Source organism: Anolis sagrei, chromosome 6 (genome assembly GCF_037176765.1).
Source record: "Anolis sagrei isolate rAnoSag1 chromosome 6, rAnoSag1.mat, whole genome shotgun sequence".
Taxonomy (NCBI): Eukaryota; Metazoa; Chordata; class Lepidosauria; order Squamata; family Dactyloidae; genus Anolis; species Anolis sagrei.
In genome coordinates, this window is record NC_090026.1 from 4,056,071 (window position 1) to 4,079,540 (window position 23,470).

The window sequence follows — 23,470 nt, forward strand, 5'->3', positions numbered from 1 at the left end:
CTTCCTGCAAGCTGGGTTCAAAGTGCAAAAGCAGCTTGTGTTCAACTCAGGAGGCAAGAGAGGAGATGGGCTTAGATCCTGTCCTTCCCAGTCGAGTCGAGCAAAAGTAATTGCTGCTCATTTGTCTTTCCTTATTCATAACACTATGTAACACATTTTTCCAAATTCTAGCCTAACCCCGCTGTGACGATGTGTAAGTTTTATTTCTTTGGTTATGTGTAGTTTGGATAGTGGTTTAGGGATGGTAAGTATGGGAGATTATGTTTTGTGGGAGATGGTGGCTTGGTGTTAGCTGAGTTGCCATAGCAACAGGGGCGGAGCCAACTGCCTCTTCAGGAGGCAGCTGTTTTAAAAAGTCAGTCAGTGGCCGGAGAGCTACTGAGAGGACTGAGTTTCTGGGTGGAGATTCAGGAAATGTGTCTGTAGCCGGTGTGCTATAGGAAAGACTGGATCTCAGGGTGGAGATTCAGGGAATCAATTGGTGACCAAAGTGGTTGCAGAGAAGGACCCGGTAGTGAGAGAGCTACAGGAGGTTGTTGATTCTGAATTAAGAATCAAGGTTTGGCTAGGTTTAAGCCTGCTGTGCCTGCTGTGAAACGTTTTGAAGTCTATGCCTGAGATTACTCATGAAACCTTTCCAATGTAACCATCAAGATTTGTGCCTCTTGTGAAGAAACAGTTAAACTTATTATACTGCTGTTAAAATAAACTTGTTACTGTCTTCCTCAAGCCTTGCCTGATACAGTTTCTTCTAAGCTGAACAGCCTGCAATAGTGAAGTCAGCCAGAGACAGTAAACGCTACGCTATCCACTGAATAAAACCTTCTGTCATTAACAATTCCTTTATAAAATAGCTCCTAGGCTGATATTGATCGTTGCCCGGCTTCCCTCATAGATTAGGTGGCAGTGGGTGTTTTACCACTCGCACCTTCACATTCGGTGGCATTCGGTGGCATTAAAACGGTCTTCTTCACAATTGGTGGCAGCAGTTTAACAACTTCATCACACCCTCAAAGAAGAAGAAAAACACACAACCACACAAACCAGGTGGATTTTCATTGGTTTTTAATTATTCGTTGCCGAAGGCGATAATATTTCTATGCAAAATACTCTCTTATATCTCCCCACCCCAAGTCCCCGCCCCCACCCACCCCCAACAAACCTCACATGGACCCCCAGCAAGAAACAACTTTCCATTACAGCCTCTTTTTTGTCTGTGTGTTTGTTTTTATAATAAGGTTTTATTTTATTTTTTCAATTTTACTTTAAATAATGCCCCGGGGGAGGAGGGAAGGAAGCCTTCAGAGCCTGTATTTTTTCTTTGTTCAGCGCCAACACACTTCCACTTTCTATATATTATATATATCTATATCTATATCTACAGATATATATTTGGAGGCAGCAGGAGGGGAGCCAGAGGGATCCCGTCCCTTGTGAGTTAAGCCCTTGAGGAGTCGGTCGGCACAAGAGGAGAGGCGCCTCTCGAACCCGGGGCCGGAGGAAAGGCAGGCCTCCGGTCCCTTTTTGCTGGGCTCAAAAGCCAGGTCTCCCTTTCCTCTGCTTTGGAGCGGCATCGCCATTTCTGGTGGGCTCCGGAGGGAGGCAAAGGGGCGGGAGTCAGAATCACTGGGCTGCATGTGACCTCAGGTGACCCCTGCGCTCATGGTCAGGGAGAATAAAGCCCCCATTCTTGCTCCTCCAAGACTTCGGTCCATATAATTGTGGGCGAAGGAGGAGGGCACATGGATGGCCAGATGGGCCTGCAGCCCCTTTTGTTGCCTATACGGGGCATTTGTATCCCTCTGCTCCTTTTTGCCGTCTCTCCTTGGTTTCCTCCTATTCTTCTTTGTTGGCTTTGCTTGGAAGTTTAGTTCCAAAAGGGAAAATAAAAAGAAGAGGGGAAAAAGACCTTTTGGTGGCATGGAATTGAGAGGGGGAAAACAAATTGTCCATTTTCCCAGTCCAAAGGCTGTGCTATGGGCAAACGTTGGCCCTCCAGATGTTTTGGACTTCAACTCCCACAATTCCTAACAACCAGTAGGCTGTTAGGAATTGTGGGAGTTGAAGTCCAAAACACCTGGAGGGCCCAAGCTTTCCCATGCTTGTTTTGGATGATAGGTAATGCAATTGAAAAAGCTGTGGCTACTCCTGATCTTTCACAACTGCTAGCATATCATCAACATATTGTGATAAGCAAACTCCAGTAACATCTGAGCTTTCTCAAATAGTAGGTTGTTAGGAATTGTGGGAGTTGAAGTCCAAAACACCTGGAGGGTTGAAGTTTGCCCATGCTTGTTTTGGACGATAGATAATGCAATTGAAATAGATGTGGCTACTCCTGATCTTTCACAACTACTAGCATATCATCAACATATGGTGATAAACAAACTCCAGTAACGTCTGAGCTTTCTCAAATAGTAGGTTGTTGGGAATTATGGGAGTTGAAGTCCAAAACACCTGGAGGGTCGAAGTTTGCCCATGCTTGTTTTGGACGATAGATAATGCAATTGAAAAAGCTGTGGCTACTCCTGATCTTTCACAACTAGTAGCAGGTCATCAACGTATTGTGATAAGCAAACTCCAGTAATGTCTGAGCTTTCTCAAACAGTAGGTTGTTAGGAATTGTGGGAGTTGAAGTCCAAAACACCTGGAGAATCGAAGTTTGCCCATGCTTGTTTTGGACGATAGATAATGCAATTGAAATAGATGTGGCTACTCCTGATCTTTCACAACTACTAGCATATCATCAACATATTGTGATAAACAAACTCCAATAACGTCTGAGCTTTCTCAAACAGTAGTTTGTTAGGAATTGTGGGAGTTGAAGTCCAAAACATCTGGAGGGTCGAAGTTTGCCCATGCTTGGTGTAGTTGTACCCAAATCATGTCTACTTGAGGCTCTGGTATGGGTAAATGGAAGCTCTTTCTCCATGGTATCAATTTCCAAACTCCTGACCTCCAGGTGTTTTGAGCTTCACCTCCTAGAAGCCTTGGCTGCTTTGTTAGGGATTCTGGGAAGTGAAGTCTGGAAAACTGTCTAGCATGAGTTTACTCTGAGATTAATGAGGACGAGATTAACTTGGCTGGCTTCTGGAGCAGGAAAAAGGGGAAACCGAAACGCCGAATCCGTGTTGCTTGATTTTGCAGCCACCAAAGAAGACAACCTTTCTAATTGAGATAGAGGAACTCTTTCTTTCCTCATATTAAACCCATCATTTAAACTCTTTCTTTCCTAATATTAAACCCATCATTTCCCCCTATCCTTCCCTATACAATTTTGCACTGTTTTTGCATCTTGCGGGGGGCTCACAAACGGTTCCGTCGGTGGAAAAGGGGAAGGGGGACAAAGTCCATTCTCTCTTTTGTGTTTTTCTTTATATACAAAAAAATAATAATAAGAATAATCCATTAGAGATTTGGAAATTAAACTTCTTCCCCTTGCGAACTCAAAAAAGCAGCCCTCTGAAATAGATAGAACTCCCTCCCCGAAAAAAAACTGTTCTCCTTTTATAATGTTTTTGTTTTTAGTTTTCATACATCACACACAGCCGCACCAAAATACTTGATATGACCCCAAAAAAATAAGTCACAGGACATTGAAAAACTCTATTTTTTAAAATCTTCTCTCTCCCTAATTTTTTTTCCTCCCCTTCCCCCGGAATGAAAAATATAGATCAGCAAAATGGTTCCCTTTTTGTTGTTGTTGTTGTTGTTTAGTTTTGATTTTCCTCACCTTCTTGGTTAAGCCTTGAAGCCGCATGTCACCTCCATGCAGAGAAGAAGGGGAAAATAAAAATGGAAAGAGGAAAATCAAGAGAGAAAAGGGAGAAAAAAGCTCAACCCAAAAATAAGAATAATAATATTAAGAAGAATAGCAATAATATATAATATATCTCTATATTATATATCCCAAAGTCATCAGACTGTACTTGCAAGCAAGAATGATCTTGGCTTCGTGAAAAGTCCCGGATCTGTGCTTGTTTCGGTCGTAAAATATATTCTCAGCCAAAAAGATAATACAGCGGAAAGGAATGTGAATGTAAATTTCAATGGGAAACGGAATCAAACTTTGCACGGGAAATTGGTTTCATGTTGGACTGCTTTTCATTTCCAACCAAAAGGTCCAAACGCATCCCCTTTTTTGCTTTTAGGGTGATAAAAACACAATAAAAAGGAGTCACCAAACTTTCATTTCCGAAATTGGCCTCCTCTATGAGGAAAAACAAAGAGAGAAAAAAAGGTAAAACTTATCAAAAAGTGGCTTCTTTTTTTTGCCGAAAGTTGCTTTGGAAATACTTTGGAAATTACTTGTGTCTTTCCTTTTGTATTCTTAATTTTTCCTTCTGTCTTTCTAACCCTTCATTCTGTCTTCCTAATACTTCCTTGTCTTTTTAATTTTTTTCTTCTGTCTTCCTAATCTTTGCTTCTGTCTTCTTAATTTCCCTTCTGCCTTCCTAAATACTTGCTTTTTCCTAAGCTTTCCTTCCACTCTTTTTAGTTTTCCTTGTCTTCCTAAATGTTTCTTCTGTCTTCCTAATGTTTCCTTCCATCTTCTTAAGTTTTCTTTCTGTCTTCCTAAATGTTTCCTTCCATTCCTTCCATCTTCTTAAGTTTTCCTTCTGTCTTCCTAAATGTTTCCACCTTCCTAAGTTTTCCTTCTGTCTTCTTTAATGTTCCTTCCTTGTTCCTAAATGTTTCCTCCCATCTTCCTAAATTTTCTTTCCACCTTCCTAATTTTTCCTTCTTTCCTAAATGTTCCCTCTGTCTTAACCTTTCTTTCTCTCTTCCTAATGTTTCCTTCCATTTTCTTAAGTTTTCTTTCTGTCTTCCTAAATGTTTCCTTTACCTTTCTAAGTTTTCCTTCTGTCTTCCTCAATGTTCTTTCCTTGTTTCTAAATGTTTTCTGTCACCTTCCTTGGTTTTCCTTCTACCTTCCTAATTTTTCCTTCTGTCTTCCTAAATGTTCCTTCCACCTTCTGTTTTCTTTCTATCTTTCTAAGCTTTCCTTCTGTCTTCCTAAGTTTTCCTTCTGTCTTCCTAAATGTTTCCTTCCACCTTCCTAGGTTTTCCTTCTGTCCTCCTAATGTTTCCTTCCAACTTCCTAAATTTTCCTTCCATCTTCCTAAGTTTTCCTTCTGTCTTCCTAAATGTTCCTTCCACCTTCTGTTTTCTTTCTATCTTTCTAAGCTCTCCTTCTGTCTTCCTAATGTTTCCTTCTTCTTACAAAACTTCCCTGTTGCCTTCCTAAGTTTTGCTTCTTCCTTTCTACTCTGCCTTCCTCCAATGACCTGAACACTTCAAAAAATTATATAAAAAAGGAGGGGACCCTCCCAAAATGTTTTTTTCCTCCCAAAATGCCACCAAAAAGACAGCATGCATGCGCTAGCGCTGTTGGGGATAGGAGGGGAAGAGAAAAAAAGCACCCCCGTTGCTGCGGATATTTTAAGAAATAATAATAATAATAAAGGGAGCATTTCGAACCAGGATTGAGGTTGAAGGGGGGTGGGGTGGGTGGCCAGATCACACGAAAGAAAAGAAAAGGACTGGAAAATATATATATATATGAGAATATTAAAGAATAAAGGAAGGGATGAAAGAAGCCCATCCCGAGACATTCCCCAACCCGATCCCCCCAAATATGAACCAAAAGAGCTAAGTTCAGTGGCAAGAGGCGGAGAGGGCCGCCTCCTTTGCTGGAGAGGCCTCCGTCGCAGAGAGAGAAAGAGAGAGTCGGTGGTTGGTTTTTCACGATCCCTTCTTCCCGGAAAAAAGAACGAAAAAAGAAAGAAAGAAAGCAGTTCGTCATAGCTCCTAAAGTCTCTCACGAGCGGGGATCCAGATGTAGGGGCCGGAGAGCTCTTCGATGATCCGCTTGATCTTGTGGTAGATCTCTTCGAAGCTTTCTCCTTCTACAATGGCTATGGAAGATAAAAGAAGTAGGGAGTGTCAAGAAAAGGGCCGAAAATAGGAAGGAAAAGAAAGGAAAGTTTGCCTGCAATTTTTCACCAAGTTTTGGGAGAGCAACTACATCAGGCATGGGCCAACTTTGGACCTCCCTCCTGGTGTTTTGGACTTCAACTCCCACAATTCCTAATAGCCTACTATTTGTGAAAGCTCAGAAGTTACTAGAGTTTGCATATTACAATATGCAAACTGATGATATGTTAGTAGTTGTGAAAGATCAGAAGAAACTGGATAGTTTTTAATCACATACGTTGATGATATGCTAGTAGTTGTGAAAGATCAGAAGAAACTGGATAGTTTTTTATAAAATCACAATACGTTGTTGATATACTAGTAGTTGTGAAAGATCAGAAGAAATTGGATTTTTTCCAATTACAATACGTTGATGACTGGCTACTAGTTGTGGGAGTTTATATCCAAAACACCTGTGAGACCAAAGTTTGCCCATGCCTGATCTACACTGTAGATTTAATTAAATGGGTTCTTTACCCACGGTTTTGGGCGCCCAAGGTTTACTCACCCGAAAAGTACTCTGTAAACTCCTGCTCAAGTTTCGTAGCTCTGTCGAAGGCTTTCCGTGCCTGCTCCTCTGTTATCCGCTTGTTAATTTCTCTGCAGAAGAAAATAAGGACGGGATGGAAACTCAGGATGGGAGATGTCATGTATCATGTTCTGCAGTTGTTGGTGGTAGGCGCCTAGCAGTTGGTGATGGAAGGGTTAATGTAAGTCTTAGTTCTAAAGCAGTGGTTCTCAACCTGTGGGTCCCCAGGTGTTTTAATTAAACTGCTTGATACAAACTGGGTATTTGTTTGGTTCATCTCTACCTGTATAAGGCAGAGCCCTAGCATCATGACAGTATCTCTGTAGATTAGTGGCTCTCAACTTGTGGGTCCCCAAGTATTTTAGCCTACAACTCCCAGAAATCCCAGCCAGCTGTTAGGATTTCTGGGAGATGAAGGCCAAAATATCTGTGGACCCACAGGTTGAGAACCACTGTTCTAAAGGGTTGAGTAATCTGTAAGTAAGAGTTCATGGGTGAAAGCAATTAAGGGTGGAGATATGCAAGAGATAGGTTGCAGCTGGGTGTTTCTGGATATAAGGAGCTAGCCTTGGGACTGATCTTCAGGAGAAAAGTATTTGTCTTATTTTGGTGGTAGATGCTGCTGGCTTTCCCCCAGGTTTGTGGATTTTTGGTACCCTGACCTGTCTATTGAACCCTTGGAACCCTGGAACCTTGAATCTTTGGACTGGCTTTTGACTACGGTATAGACTCTTGATCCCTGGACTTTGCTCACTGAACTCTTGGTGTTTGACCACTGAACTGGACCTTTTGACTATGGTGTTATCTTGAACCTGCAACAGCATTTGCTGTCAGTTTTGTTGTATATTCTGTTGTATATTCTTTATGTTTTATGTTTGGACTATTAAAACAGCCAAAAAGTAAGTGCTGCTTTAATTAAATTGTTTAACACAATTTAATTAAATTGTTTAACACAGGTTGAGAAACGCTGTGATAGGCCCGTCGCAAACTAGGTTCCTGCTGGAGAAACCCTTGCTAGCAAGTCCCTGACGTCATGAGCCTGCGCCTCTCTCCCCGCCCCTTTCTCCACCCCTTTCTCTTTGCGAGCGTGGTTTTTCCTTTGCTAGGGCAGCATTGCCCGCATTTTCTCTCAGTTGAATTCTGCCAACTGAGAGAAAATGCGGGCAATGCTGCCCTAGCAAAGGAAAAACCACGCTCGCATGGAGAAAGGGGCAGAGAAAGGGGCGGGGAGAGAGGCGGAGTCTCGTGACGTTAGGGACATGCTAGCAAGGTTTTCTCTCGCAGGAACAGAGTTTGCGACGGGCCTTAGAGGCTAAGAGAGAATAACTTCCTTTCTGCCCTCCCTCTACCCTGAATCCACACTCAATTTTTGCCACTCACAGGACATTCTCGAGGGAGCGCGGCCGGATGAAAACGGCAATTGGGTGGAGCTGAGCCGCCTGCAGTCTCCGCACAGCGTTGGCCGAGACGTCCAAAATGCAGTGCTTGCCCTAGACAAGGGAGACAGGAAAAGGGTCTGTTTTAGGGTGGCCTCAAAATTGGTGAGTCAATTTTTCAGCACAAAGATGGGGATCCAGAGGGGCCAAACATCTCACCAGAGGGGCAAGGTGACATTTGCCGTCACTAGACAAATACGCAGATGACAAGCTATTTGTGAAAGCTCAGACGTTACCAGAGTTTTTCTATTACAATATGTCGATGATATGCTAGTAGTTGTAAAAGATCAGAAGAAATTGATATTTTTATTGCAATACTTTGATGACATGCTACAAGTTGTCAAAGATCAAAAATAACCATGGCTTTTAGAATTGCATTTATTTTGGGTCAAAAATTATTTCTTAAATTCTCCAGGTAGAAATATATTTTGGTTCCAATTACACTGTTTTTGTTATAAATGTCATTTTCTAATTGGTTCTATCATAAAAACTTGAAAAAACTTTTTGCGAACATCTTGCTACACATCTCAACCAATTCAACCTAGTTTGTGGCAGCCACAAAATGTTTCGAGAGTATAACAACTACTTTCAAAGTAAGTACCGCACAATTGAACACTTTCAATGTTTTTCCAAATTTTGTTGCATATTGTTATTGGGGACTTTGTCTTTCAAGATCTTGCAGAACATTTTTGCCAAGATCCTTCATATTTCTTCCCATAACGCTGCCCTTTACCTTCTCCATCTGCATTACCTGTTCGGCCACTTCGCGCACCGACTGGACGCTTGTCCCGTACAGGTGGCTGTTGTACTGCCCGGCCTCAATGAACTTGTGGCCTTGGATATCCTTCTCCATCTTCTCCCGTGAGGCCACAAAATGGTAGTCCCGACCATCGACTTCGTATTCCCGTTTCGGTCGCGTGGTATCTGCAGAAGGAAGCATGCGTAACAGTTCAGATCCATCCTCAGATATGGGACAGAAGTCTCTGCTTTGACCAGAACTCACCTGGAATACTGTGTCTACTTTTAGGAACTACAATTCAAGAAGGTTATGGACCAGATGGAAGGTGTCCAGAGGACAACCAAAATGATCAATGTTTGGAAACCAAACCCTCTGGGTCCTGACCCCTTTCCTCAATGTTGAGGTCCCCAAAACAATCTGACAACAGTAAAAGATTTCTGAACGCCACCTAGTGGCTGTTTTAGGCATTTAAACTAATTTGTTGTGCAGCTTTGACGATAGACTCTGCAGAAGATGCTTTATTTATTTATTTATTTATTTCAATTACTTCTACCCTGCCCTTCTCACCCCCAAGGGGGGACTCAGGGCGGCTTACAAAAAGGCACAATTCGATGCCTATATCAAATATACATACATACATAAAAGCAATTAAACAGTTAACAGGTTAAAAACATCAATACATAACACAGTAGTAAACAATCTCATGGTCAGTGTTCAGAGTTCCATAAATCCATTCCGTTCCATCAATTCCTGCCCATCATCAAGGTCTTTCCTTTAGCTGCCAGAATGTCCAAAAGCCTGGTCCCACATCCAGGTCTTCAATTTTTTTCTGAATGAAAAAATCTGATCTAATCGCCCCGGGGAGTGAATTCCACAGGTGAGGGGCCACCACTGAGAAGGCCCTGCTCCTCGTCCCCGCCAGCCTCACTTGTGATAGAAGTGGGGTCGAGAGCAGGGCCTCCCCAGAAGATCTTAAACTCTGAGGTGGGACATAGAGGGAGATCCATTCGGACAGATACACTGGGCCGGAACCGTATAGGGTTTTGTAGGTCAAAACCAGCACTTTGAATTGTGCTCGGAAATGGATCGGCAGCCAGTGGAACTGATACAACAGGGGGGTGGTGTGCTCCCTGTATGCTGCTCCGGTGAGCAATCTGGCTGCCTTCCGCTGGACTAGTTGGGAGTTTCCGAGCAGTCTTCGAAGGCAACCCCACGTAGAGTGTGTTGCAGTAATCCAATCGGGATGTAACAAGAGCGTGGACCACCGTAGCCAGATCCAACTTCCCAAGGTACAGGCACAGCTGGCACACAAGTTTTAATTGTGCAAAAGCTCTCCCGGCCACTCAGCGATGAGTCCAGGATCACTCCCAAGCTGCGAACCTGCGTCTTCAGGGGGAGTGTAACCCCGTCTAACACAGGCTGTCACCCTATGCCCTGTTCGGCCTTACGACTGACCAGTAGGACCTCTGTCTTGTCTGGATTCAGTTTCAATTTGTTAGCTCTCATCCAGCTCTCATACAGCTTTAGCTGTACTTCATGGAAAGGAAAATCAGCCTGTTTGGTGAGCCTTGCAAATGTTGATTTGTTATGAGTAAATGTTTGGTTGTTATTTGGATTTTATATCCTTATATACTCAGGGTCAGATTAAAAAATTTCTCAAGCCAAAAGCGGTCCTGAGTAGAAAGGTTTAAGAAGCCCTTCTCTAGAGACTAGGACACAATGGAACCAGGAATTCAAACTCCAAGAAAGAGATTCCACCTAAACATTAGGAAGAAATTCAATATGATAGGAGCTTTTTGATAGTGGAATATGCTGCATTGGAAAAGGAGCAGAGTCTCCTTCTCTTGGGGTCTTTAAGCAGAGGCTGGATGGCCATCTGTCAGGAAGGTTTGGATTTTGTCTTCCTGGCTGTCAGAAAGAAGGAGGCTGGACTGGATGGCTCTTGGGTGCCCCTTCCAGCTCTATGACGCTATGACGTACCCCATCCCATCCCGAAACCCAGGGTGATAACACTCACGTGGGACACAGGAGCCGAATTTGTCGGGAAACTCGGATAGGAGGTCGTCATTGACTCGATCCTTGGTAGGCCCCAAAATAATGATGGGCCGGGCGTAGTGCACTAGGGGAGAGATTGCAAAAAGGGTTACCATGAGGGGGAGAATATAACCCCAAATATAATAATAATAATAATAATAATAATAATAATCTATATAAATAAAAATGTAGTGTTCGTTTGTGGGATTAACATAAGTCAAAAACCACTGGACGAATTGTCACGAAATTTGGACACAATATACCTATCAGGCCAATGAGTGACCACCACTCATAAAAAAACATGGAAAAACACAACAGAAGGGAGTTAAAAAGCCCCAAAAACCAAAAAGATGCTACAGCACATGCACAAAACAACTCCCCCGGCAAACAAACACACAATAGCATATCCACACTCTCTTCCAGACTACAGCTCCCAGCATCCCCTAGACCAGGCCCTTTAGGAGAGGAGGAGGATCCAAATGCACTGCTTCAAAGATGCAAGCTTTCTTCTCCTTGGATTTCTTTGAGAGCATCCCCATCCCTGCGTATTTCCAATTTCCTATTCCTGGACTGCAACTCCCAGTACTCCGGCAGATAGATAAGGTAGGTAGATTAAATAGAGATAGGTAGGTAGGTAGGTAGGTAGATTGATCAGGAGGACTGCTGGGAGTTACAGTCCAAGAATAGGTAGAGAAGGAAGAAAGGGAGAAAGAGGAAGGAAAAGGAAAGGGGGGAAGGAAGAGAAGAGGAAGGGAGGGGAAGGGAAGGGAGGAAGGGAGGAAGGAAGGAAGGAAGGAAGGAAGGGAGGGAAGGGAGGAAGGGAGGAAGGAAGGAAGGAAGGAAGGAGAGAAAGAAAGGAGGAGAGAAAGAGGGAGGTTGTCCACAGCAATGCGTAGCGGGTACAGCTAGTAATAATAATAATATCAACAACAACGACAACACCAGTCCCGATACCGAAAACACCCCTTGAGTACGAAGATCCCCAACATTAACAGATACCTAGAACACCTCTTTACAGCTACAGAAAACAGCAAGGCTTGAGAATGGAAATAGTGACACTTTAACCAGAATTAGGGTTTGTTTTTGGACTGCAGCTCCCACAATCCCCAATGAACAAGTTCAAAGAAAATGTATGCTGTATTGTCGCGAAGGCTTTCATGGCCGGAATCACTGGGTTGTTGTAGGTTTTTCTGGGCTATATGGCCATGTTCTAGAGGCATTTTCTCCTGATGTTTCGCCTGCATCTATGGCAAGCATCCTCAGAGGTAGTGAGGAAAAAGGGTTTATATATCTGTGGAATGATCAGGGTGGGACAAAGGACTCTTGTCTGCTGGGGCTAGGTGTGAATGTTTCAACTGACCACCTTGATTAGCATTTAATGGCTTGGAAGTGCCTGGGGGGAATCTTTTGTTGAGAGTGATTTGATGTGCCTGATTGTTTACTCTCTGTTGTATGCTGATTGCAAGGTATAAAAGAGGCTGAAAAAACAACAGGAAGCTTACCTTCCATTTGTACAACAGTTTCGTAGCTTAAGACGGCATCTTCCCGACCTGGAAGGGAAAGAAGGATGCTGTTATACCTTTCCAGAGACCCAAATGAAACACCCCAAAACTTTCTTGAGTCCCTTTTTAATAGGGGATGCATCCGCACTGGAGAATTGACACAGTTTGACCCCACTTTGCATTTCCATGGCTCAATGCAATAGAATTCTGGGAGTTGTTGTAATGTTGGGAGCTGTAGTTTGCCAAGTCCCTCTACTTGGCAAACTACAGCTCCCAACATTACATGGTAATAATGAGCTATGGCAAGTCAAAGCGATGTCAAACTGAAGTTATTCAAAAGTTTAGATGCCAACTTTGATGTGACGTGGAGGCTGAACTCGAACCCGTAACCCTTGGGCATAAGTGGAGTGGAGGGAAAAACGGGCAAAACAAAAGATGGCAGCCCTGTTTTAGATGTCCGAACGTGGAAAGTATTTCTCTATATAGGTTTAGAAACAGAGCAAAAACAGAAGGCTGAGAAGGACAGAGAGTTGGAAAAAGGCACCCACCTTGAGAACCTGATCCTGGCACCCGATCCTAGAGAAGGAAGGAAGGAAGGAAGAGAGAATGAGGAGAGGAAAGCAAGGGAAGAGAAAAAAGAAGGAAGCAAGAAAGGAAGGACGAGTGCAAGCGGAAGAGAAGAACTGGGGCATACCACTAAGAATCTATCTTAGGGGAAACTTCAGCCCTCCCTCCAGGTGTTTTGGACTTCAACTCCCACAATTCCTAACAGCCGTTAGGCTGTTAGGAATTGTGGGAGTTGAAGTCCAAAACACCTGGAGGGAGGGCCGAAGTTTGCCCATGTCTGGTGTATTTACACCCTACAAAGGACTCTTCCTGATGGGAATAGAGGAGCAAACACTATGTGAGCATCCCTTCTCAATCACCCCCTTCCTCTGGATAAGGCGGACTCCAACACCCATCATCTTGTTTGGGGATTGTTAGATACGTAGTTCAATACGACAGGAAACTTCTATTGAGAGCATGCTGGTGACAAAGGGGTTCCAAATGTGTCCCAAACTCACTTTTGCTTTTAGCCGCGTCCATTCCCGTCTCTCGACCCTAAAAGAGACAGGCGGAAAGAAAGAAGGGTGAACTCAGACCAAAAATGTGAATTAATTTGCCTCTGCAATCCACTAAGTTCGTTAGGCTACAGTCTGAAAGGTAAGGACGTCTTTTTTGGTACTCTGCCCAGGAAGAGGGATTGTAAACAAAGGCGGGAACCTCACTCCATTTGAAATTATAAGTTGACAGTATATTGTGCTGAACAATTTTAATGTGTTTGATATAATCTTATGTGTTTGGAACAGTTATATGTTTTTATCTATTCTAATTCTGTTGCAACTCACCGTGAGACTTGGGAAGTGGTGGGTAACAACAACAACAACAATAATAATGAAGAATTGAAGAAGAGGAGGAGGAAGAAGGCCAGTTTTGATGTTTGTTAATTAGCCAATAATATGGGCATTTGGGAGTTCAATAATATAGGCATTTGGTGGGCTAATAATATTGGCATTTGGGAAGTCAATAATATGGGCATTTGGGAGGTCAATAATAGGGATATTTGGGGGACCAATAATATGGGCCTTTGGGAGGCCAATAATATAGTCATTGGGGGGCAATAATATGGGCATTTGAAGGTCAATAATGTGGGCATTTGGGAGGATCAATAATATGGGCATTTGGGAGGCCAAAATATGGGTATTTATGGAATCAATAATATGGGCATTTGGGAGGCCAAAAATATGGGCATTTATGGAATCAATAATATGGGCATTTGGGGGGGGGGCAATAATATGGGCATTTGGGGGTCAATGATATGGGCATTTGGGGGATCAATAATATAGTATTTGAGGGGCCAATAATATGGTCATTGGTGGTCAATAATATGGGCATTGGGAGGTCAATAATGTGGGTATTTGGGGGAATCAATGATGTGGGCATTTGGGTAATCAATAATATGGGCATTTGGGAGGCCAAAAGTATGGGCATTCAGAGGATCAATGATATGAGCATCGGGAGGTCAATAACGTGGGCATTTGAGAGGCCAATAATATGGGCATTTGGGTAAGTCAATAATATGGGCATTTGGGGATCAATAATATTGGTGTTTGGGGCCAATTATATGGGCATTGAGAGGTCAACAATATGGGAGTTTGGGAGGTCAACATTATGGATAGGATATTTGAGAGATCAATATTATGGGCATTTGGGAGGCCAATAATACGAGCATTTAGGGGATCAGTAATATGGGCATTTGGGGGCAATAATATGGGTGCTGGGGCCAATTATATGGGCATTTGGGGGCCAATACTATGGGTGTTTGGGCCAATAATATGGGCATTTGGGAGGTCAGTATTATGGGTATTTGAGAGATCAATATTATGGGCATTTGGGAGGCCAATAATGCGAGCATTTAGGGGATCAATAATATGGGCATTGGGAAGTTAATAATATGGGCATTTTGGGGATCAAAGATTTGGGCATATGGGATCAAAGATTTGGGCAATAATATGGGTATTTGGGAGAATAATATGGGTGTTTGGGGTGAATAATATGGGTGTTGGGCCAATAAAATGGGCATTGAGAGGACAACAATATGGGCATTTGGGAGGTCAACTTTATGGATATTTAAGATCAATATTATGGGCATTTGGGAGGCCAATAATATGAGCATTTGGAGGCAATAATATGGGCATTTTGGGGATCAAAGATATGAGTATTTGGGGGATCAATAATATAGGCAATTGGGGGGCAATAATATGGGTATGTGAGAGAATAATATGGACATTTGGGGGATCAATAACATGGGTGTTTGGGGAGTGAATAATATGGGCTTTTGGTAGGCCAATCATATGGGCATTTGGGGGGGGGGGCAATAATAAATGTCCCCTTTCCTCCCTCACCGTCTCTTGCTAGGGATGAACCCGATCTCGTCGCTGTCGCCATCCGGATGGACGCGCCGCGCCTGCCACCATTCCTCGTCGGAAGCATCAATGACATGGAGGACATCACCAAAATGGAAGCTCAGCGCTTGACTCAGGAAGCCACAATCTTTTGTCTTGTCGTAGTCAAAGAGCGCCCTGCGCAGGAGGAAGAGAGGAAACAGATCCACACCATTGACATGTGGGTAGGAACCGTAGAGTTGGGAGGGACCCCCAAAGGTCATCCAGTCCAACCCTAGTCTGCCGGGCAGGAAGCCCTCCCAAGAGATGCCCATCCAACCTCTGCTGGAGTTGGACCGCATACAACAAAGACATAATTTGAGCCCTCTTGACTGATGGCCATGGAATCATAGACTTGGAAGGAACTCCTAAAGGTCCATCCAATAGCCACCCACCATCCAAGTCTTCCTAACCATAGATTGACAGAATCAAAGAAATGGGGAGACCCCAAAAGGTCATTCAGTCCAACCCTCGTTCTGCCAGGCAAAACGTCACTTTTTTACCCAGCCAAGGGTATTTTGAGGGTGGGCTGGGGTCGTTTGGGGTCTCACCGTATATAAAACCCCCGCTTGGGGTTGCTCCGCAGCGAAGCTGTCCCTGAGCCCAAACTGCTGTTCATCAGCTGCTCCCGAAGGTCATGGATCTTGGCCTCGAAGCGGCTGTATTCTGTAGCAAGAGAGGTGGGATTAGAACGGGGGTCTTCAGCATCCCTTGACCATCACCCCCAGGATCACGCACACCAACCTCCCCGCCCCGAAGAACCCACCGTCCGGCTTGTACTGAGCGATGATCGTGACCGTCTGCCCAGCGTTTTTCAGCGCAATGGCTGCCTGTTCGTGCGTCGCATTCCTGAGATCCACACCATTGACCTGTGGGTAGGAACCGTAGAGTTGGGAGGGACCCCCAGAGGTCATCCAGTCTGACCCTAGTCTGCCGGGCAGGAAGACGCTGCCAGAGCCCTCCCAACAGATGCACTCTGCTGGAGTTGGACTGCATGTAACAAAGACATCATTCAAGTCCTCTTGACTGATGGTTGTGGAATAATAGACTTGGAAGGAACTTCTAAAGGTCCATCCAATAGCCATCCACCATCCAAGCCTTCCTAACCATAGATTCACAGAATCAAAGCAATGGAGAGACCCCAAAAGGTCATCCAGTCCAACCCTCGTTATTCCAGGTAGGAACATGTCACTCAACTGGTAGCCTTTCAGACCTATGGCCATTGAATCATAAGACTTAGAAGGGAACCCTCAAAGGTCATCCAATCCAACCCCTTTCTGCCAGGCTTGCATGGGAAGACACCATCTAAGCTCTCCCAACAGATAGACATAGAATCATGGAATCATGGACCTGGATGGGACCCCAAAGATTGGTCATCTAGTCCAACCTCATTCTGTCAGGTGAGAAGGCACCATCCAAGCTCTCTCAACAGATGGCCATAGAATAATAGAATTATGGAGTTGGATGGGACCTCAAAGATCAGTAATCCAGTCCAACCTCATTCTCCCAAGTGGGAAGACACCATCCAAGCTCTCCCAACAGATGGCCATAAAATCATAGAATTATGAAGTTGGATGGGACCCCAAAGATCGATCATCCAGTCCAACCTCATTCTGCCAGGTGGGAAGACACCATTCAAGCTCTCTCAACAGATGGCCATAGAACAATAGAATTATGGAGTTGGATGGGACCCCAAAGATCAGTCATCCAGTCCAACCTCATTCTGCCAGGTGGGAAGACACCATTCAAGCTCTCCCAACAGATGGCCATAGAATCATAGATTTATTGGAGTTGGATGGGACCCCAAAGATCTGTCATCCAGTCCAACCTCATTCTGCCAGGTGGACACCATCCAAGCTCTCTCAACAGATGGCCACAGAATCATAGAATTATGGAATTGGATGGGACCGCAAAGATCGGTCATCCAGTCCAACCTCATTCTGCCAGATGGGAAGACACCACCCAAGCTCTCTCAACAGATGGCCTTAGAATCATAGAATTATGGAGTTGGATGGGACCCCAAAGGTCATCCAGTCCAATCTCATTCTGCCAGATGGGAAGACACCACCCAAGCTCTCTCAACAGATGGTCATAGAATCATAGAATTATGGAGTTGGATGGGACCCCAAAGATAGACCATCCAGTCCAACCTTATTCTGCCAGGTGGGAAGACACCATCCAAGCTCTCCCAACAGATGGCCATAAAATCATAGAATTATGGAGTTCGATGGGAACCCAAAGATCGGTCATCCAGTCCAACCTCATTCTGCCAGGTGGGAAGACTCCATCCAAGCTCTCCCAACAGATGGCCACAGAATCATAGAATAATAGAGTTGGATGGGACCCCAAAGGCCATCCAGTCCAACCTCATTCTGCCAGGTGGGAGGACACCATCCAAGCTCTCTCAACAGATGGCCATAGAATCAAAGAATTATGGAGTTGGATGAGACCCCAAAGGTCGGTCATCCAGTCCGACATTATTCTGCCAGGTGGGAAGACACCATCCAAGCTCTCTCAACAGATGGCCATAGAATCATAGAATTATGGAGTTGGATGGGACCCCAAAGATCGGTCATCCAATTCAACTTCATTCTACCAGGTGGGAAGACACCACCCAAGCCCTCCTGAAAGATGGCCACAGAATCACAGAATCAAGTTATCTTAGAGTCTGAAGAGACCCCAAAGGTCATCCAGTCCAACCCCATTCTGCTAGGCAGGAAGACCCAAAAAGGAAGCATCACTCTGGGTCAATTGTCAAGGACGAGGGAGCAATGGCCACCTTACCGAGAGGATCTGGTCCCCTTTCCTTAGCTCTCCGCTGAGGTCAGCCGGACCCCCGGCCAGAATGAAGGAGATGAAAATCCCCTCGCCGTCTTCGCCCCCCACAATGTTGAAGCCCAGCCCCGTAGAGCCGCGGTGGATGACGATCCGGCGAGGTTCCCTGTAAGAATAACAACAACAACAATAATGATTCATAATTTCCATATCTAAAAATGTGAAAAGATATATGTTTGTCCTTCAAAAGCTCCTATGTGACTTGGTGGATCTGAACCACACTTGGCACACATGCCCTTCGTGATCCAAATTAACATACTAATTAAGAATCAAATGCCTTTTGTTTGTTGCTTTGTTTTTAAAATGACCTCCATTGGCAGCCCATGAGCCTCACACTGTAATGCTCAGATGCGACCACAAGAGGGCATTAGAAAGATAGATAGATAGATACAAGGATAGATAGAAGGATAGATAGATAGATAGATAGATAGATAGATAGATAGATAGATAGATGGCACAGCAGGTTAAACCGCTGAGCTGCTGAACATGCCAACCGAAAGATCGGTGGTTCAAATCCGGGGAGCAGGGTGAGCTCCCGCAGCTTCTGCCAATCTAGCAGTTCGAAAGCATGAAAATATGAGTAGATCAATAGGTACTGCTTCAGCGGGAAGGGAACGGCGCTCCATGTAGTCATGCTGGCCACATGACCTAGGAGGTGTCTATGGACAATGCCAGCTCTTCAGCTTAGAAATGGAGATGGGCACCACCCGACTAGATTTAATATCAAGGGGAAACCTTTACTTTTTAACCCACTTCGAGCCAAGAGGAGAGGCAGGTAAGAAATAAAATAATAATAATATTTTTTATTATTTCTTTAATTCTGTGACATGATATGAGGATTTAAAGATCGAACTGCAAAGACTCTGGCACAAGCTAGTCAAGGTGGTCCCAGTGGTGATTGGCACACTGGGTGCAGTGCCTAAAGACCTTGGCCTGCACTTAAAAACAATCAGTGCTGACAAAATTACCTTCTGTCAGATGCAAAAGGTCACCCTACTGGGGTCTGCATGCATTATTCACCAATACATCACACAGTGCCGTTACCGTCCCGCAGATGCGGTATCTATTGATCTACTCACATTTGCATGTTTTTGAACTGCTAGGTTGGCAGAAACTGGGGCTAACAGTGGGAGCTCAGCCCACTCCCCAGGTTTGAACCGCTAACCTTTCGGTCAGCAAGTCCTGCAACTTAGTGGTTTGACTCGCTGTGCCACTGGTGGCTCCAGTAATAATAATAATAATAATAATAATAATAATAATAATAATAATCCCAGGTGAGAGCAGGATTGAAGAGAAGGACGATATGAGGATTTAAAGATCGAACTGCAAAGACTCTGGCACAAGCCAGTCAAGGTGGTCCCAGTGGTGATCGGCACACTGGGTGCAGTGCCTAAAGACCTTGGCCTGCACTTAAAAACAATCGGCGCTGACAAAATTACCTTCCGTCAGATGCAAAAGGCCATCCTACTGGGGTCTGCATGCATTATTCGCCAATACATCACATAGTCCTAGTCACTCGAGAAGTGTTCGACGTGTGATTGAATACCAGCATTGTTATTTTGTTTGCTGTGTAGTAATCTTGTTGTGTTTCAAAGACATGCCATTATTATTATTATTATTACAAATATCCAAATTGCTAATTGGAATGGGACCCCTCTGAAGCCTCTGAAATGTTTTGGAGAGATTAGTAAAGATTTGTTGTTTTGGAGCGTTTCAAGCTGTAGTTTCGGTTAAAATTGCAAAAAATATATTTTAAAAATTCCTAAAAATCAGCAGATGAACAAATCTTTCTGAAACTTTGCAGGATTTATACTCTGCTTGTGTTGCCTCATTGTACCGAAATTCAAGGAGATAACTCTTGTAGATTTTGTAAAAAAAATATTTGTAAAAACTTGAAAGAAAAAATCCCTAAAAATCAATGGATGGCCAAAATGCTCTGAAACTTGGCAGGTTTAAATATAAAAATATTACGTACAAATGTGACAAGTTTCACCCTGATAACCATAAAAATAATGGAGAAATGAGCCTTGAAATTTTCTACATCACTGCTCTGTGGCCACGCCCCTCAGGGGGAGGGGCCAGGAAGGGGCGGGGCTTACCTGGGAATGTCCTCCTCGCCCATCAGCTCCTTGGGAATGGGGGAGTACCTCCGGGGCGAGGTGGGGGTCATGGCTTGTGGGTACTCCGTGCCCAGGTAGCTCTGGTGCCCGATTTCGTTATCCAGGTGTTGGGAATAGGCTGGCAAAGCAATGCAATGATGAATACAAAGAAAGACACGCCATTGCAGAGTTTGAAAAGACATTTTGCAACCATTAGGAAAATCATGTTGGAAATTTGGAGTGCTGGAGTGTGCAGAACAGTCAAACTTTGGCCTTCCAGGTGTTTTGGACTGCAACTCCCACAATTCCTAACAGCCGGTAGGCTGTTAGGAATTGTGGGAGTTGTAGTCCAAAACACCTTGAAGACTATACTATTCAGAACTTTGCAAGAATATTTGGTCCAAAGTTGTCTGTTTGGGTAATCATTGCAATTCAACACATTTGGACAGATCTCTGTTTAGGAAAAGGATGCCACTCACAGGAAGTGATGTCGGGTGGGGCGTATGAGTCGTTCAGGTAAACGTTGGTGGGCTTGGCCACTTTCAGGTAGACGACGTCATACGTGTTCTTCAGGGCAGCCACGGCGTCTTCGTGCATCACGTCTTCGAGGCTCACGTTGTTCACCTGGTTTTGGGATGAAGGAAGAAGGACAAGGACTGTCAAACCCATCACTCTGAACAGAACCACCACCCCCCCCCAAATAAAACCCCTATGTAAACAGGTAGAAACAAATCCCATGTAAACACATTCTTAAATGGATTAAGACTATATTTTCCCATCGTGGTCAACTGTGAATCGCACATATGGTAGACTAGCGAGCTATTAACCCTGGCTGGTGGTTCTTTCCTTCTGATGTGTTGGGGTTACAAGACCCATGAGCCTTCTGGCTGGGGATGATTAGTACTGCATTCCCACACATGGCGACCCAAGGCAATCAGTTTGAATCCCATTGAATCCCATCAATTGGAGCAGACAAGGACCCGCACCCAGGACCTGCCCTTTTGTGTCCCCAAAGCAATGGAAAGGGGCAATCTGGTGCATTTTGTGCATCCCACACCATTTGGGATCAAAAAGAGGCTCTAATAAAAGTAATATTAAATTAACCCAGCGGTCATGATGGCCCCAGTCCTTACCGCCAAAATCTTATCCCCAATCTGCAGGCGTCCATCTTTGTGGGCAGCGCCTCCTTCGATGATTTTGGTGACGTAGATGCTGTTGTCGCCAGGTATGTGCTGGTTGCCCACACCGCCCGCGATGCTGAAGCCCAGGCCTACAAGGAAAAAGGAAAGAAAGGAAGGGGGAGGGAAATGAAAGGAAGGAAGGAAGGAAGGGAAGGGAGGAGAGGGATAGAAGAGAAGAGAGGAAAGGAGAGGAGAAGAGAGGAGAGGGGAGGGGAGGGGAGGGGAGGGGAGAGGAGAGGAGAGGAGAGGAGAAGAGAAGAGAAGAGAAGAGAAGAGAAGAGAAGGAAAGGAGGAAACAAAGGAAGGGAAGGGAAGGGAGGAGAGAGAGAAGAGGAGAGGAGAGGAGAAGAGAAGAGAAGAGAAGAGAAGAGAGGAGAGGAGAAGGAGGGAAGGAAGGAAGGAAGGAAGGAAGGAAGGGAAGGAAGGGAAGGAGGGAAGGAAGGGAAGGAGGGAAGGAAGGAAGGGAAGGAGGGAAGGAAGGGAAGGGATGAGGGAGAAGAGAAGAGAAGAGAAGAGAAGGAAAGGAAAGGAAAGGAGGAAACAAAGGAAGGGAAGGGAGGAGAGAGAGAAGAGGAGAGGAGAGGAGAGGAGAGGAGAAGAGAAGAGAAGAGAAGAGAAGAGAAGAGAAGAGAAGAGAAGAGAGGAGAAGGAGGGAGGAGAAGGAGGGAGGGAGGGAGGGAGGGAAGGAAGGAAGGAAGGAAGGGAAGGAAGGGAAGGAAGGAAGGGAAGGAGGGAAGGAAGGGAAGGGATGAGGGAGAAGAGAAGAGAAGAGAAGAGTAGAGAAGAGAAGAGAAGAGAAGAGAAGAGAAGAGAAGGAGGGAAGGAAGGAAGGGAAGGAGGGAGGAAAGGAGGGAAGTAAAGGAAGGAAGGAAGGAAGGAAGGAAGGGGAAGGGAAGGGAGGGAGGGAAAGAAAAGGAAAGGAAGGGGAAGCAAGGGAAGGAAGGGAAAAGGAAGAAAGGAAGGGAGGGAGGGAGGGAGGAAAGGAAAGAAGGAAGTTAAGGAAAGGAAAAGGAACAGGCGGAAAGGAAAGGCAGAAAGGAGGGAGGTATGGCGAGAGAAAGAAGGATGGAAGGACAGAGGAAAATAAGAGAGGAGGAGGAGAAGGAAAGAAAGAGGGAAAGGAACAAAAAAGGGAAAGGGAATGGAGGAAAGCAGTAAGGAGTGAAAAAAGGATGGTAAAAAGGTCAGAAGGAAGGAATGAAGGAAAGAAAGAGGGAGGGAAGGAAGGAAGAAAGATAGGAAAGGAGGGGGGAAGGGGAAGGAGGCGGGTGAAATAAGAAAAGGAAGAGAAGGGAGAACAATGGGCAGAGGGAAGGGAAAGAAGGACCAAAGTGTGAAGAGTGTGCAAGTTATCTTGGGTTCTCATTTGACTCTGAGCGAAATGTAAGGCATTGATTTTGATTCTGACGCCCCTTCCAAAATAGTGACAGGAAGTGGTGCCGTTTTGAGACAGACCACAAAGGAAAATGAATGTAGAGGCTGACAATCCTGTATCCAAAACATTTGGGACCAGAAGAGGACCCCTCCTCACCTTTGGGGCCTTTGATCAGCTTGATCTCCATGACCTTCTCCGCCAAGGGTTTCCGGCGCATGACGTAGAGGCGGACGATGGAGCCGGCCTCCTTCAAGGCCTCCACCGCCGTGCTGTGCGTCACCTCTCGCACATCGACGTCGTTGACAAAGAGGATGCTGTCGTTCACCCTGAAACAGGAAGGGACAAAGGCTGAGTCAGGAGGGAAGGCCTACAGCCGTGGTTCTCAAGCTGTGGGTCCCCAGGTGTTGTGGCCTTCAAATCCCAGAAATCCCAACCAGTTTACCAGCTGTTAGGATTTCTGGGAGTTGAAGGCCAAAAAATGTGGTTGAGAACCACTGGCCTAGAGGTCCCTAGGGTGCATCTACACTGTAGAATGAATGCAGTTTGACACCACTTTAGTTGCCGTGGCTCAATGCAATAGAATCCTGGGAGTTGTAGTTTGGTGAGGAATCAGCACTCTTTTGCAAACATGGCTAAAGGCCTTGCAAAACTATGAAATCTCAGGATTCCATTGCAATGACCTGGACCCCACTGATGAAAAGCTTTGGAGATACTATCTACTGAATCATATCTCTCCCTCCCTCCCTCCCTCCCTCCCTCCCTCCCTCCCTCCCTCTCTCT

The 23,470-nt window shown here is 44.8% G+C and overlaps 1 protein-coding gene across 13 annotated transcripts in view; it reads right to left on the reverse strand.

The window, feature by feature from the left end:
- Positions 1-1,048: 1,048 nt before the first annotated feature.
- The window catches only part of DLG4 (discs large MAGUK scaffold protein 4), a 236,365-nt gene continuing 213,943 nt past the window's right edge, over positions 1,049-23,470 (reverse strand). For all 13 annotated transcript variants that reach the window (XM_067469691.1, XM_067469690.1, XM_067469689.1 and 10 more), the window contains 16 exons: positions 22,847-23,016; positions 21,268-21,404; positions 20,614-20,758; positions 20,135-20,273; positions 17,985-18,141; positions 15,967-16,069; positions 15,752-15,866; positions 15,162-15,338; positions 13,281-13,317; positions 12,765-12,792; positions 12,217-12,264; positions 10,698-10,799; positions 8,693-8,865; positions 7,886-7,995; positions 6,485-6,576; positions 1,049-5,918 (listed from right to left, as the gene is read on the reverse strand). In XM_067469691.1, coding sequence (XP_067325792.1) covers positions 5,812-5,918; positions 6,485-6,576; positions 7,886-7,995; positions 8,693-8,865; positions 10,698-10,799; positions 12,217-12,264; positions 12,765-12,792; positions 13,281-13,317; positions 15,162-15,338; positions 15,752-15,866; positions 15,967-16,069; positions 17,985-18,141; positions 20,135-20,273; positions 20,614-20,758; positions 21,268-21,404; positions 22,847-23,016 — 1,840 coding nt within the window. In that variant the 3' untranslated portion in view covers positions 1,049-5,811. The remainder of the gene's footprint in view (positions 5,919-6,484; positions 6,577-7,885; positions 7,996-8,692; positions 8,866-10,697; positions 10,800-12,216; positions 12,265-12,764; positions 12,793-13,280; positions 13,318-15,161; positions 15,339-15,751; positions 15,867-15,966; positions 16,070-17,984; positions 18,142-20,134; positions 20,274-20,613; positions 20,759-21,267; positions 21,405-22,846; positions 23,017-23,470) is intronic.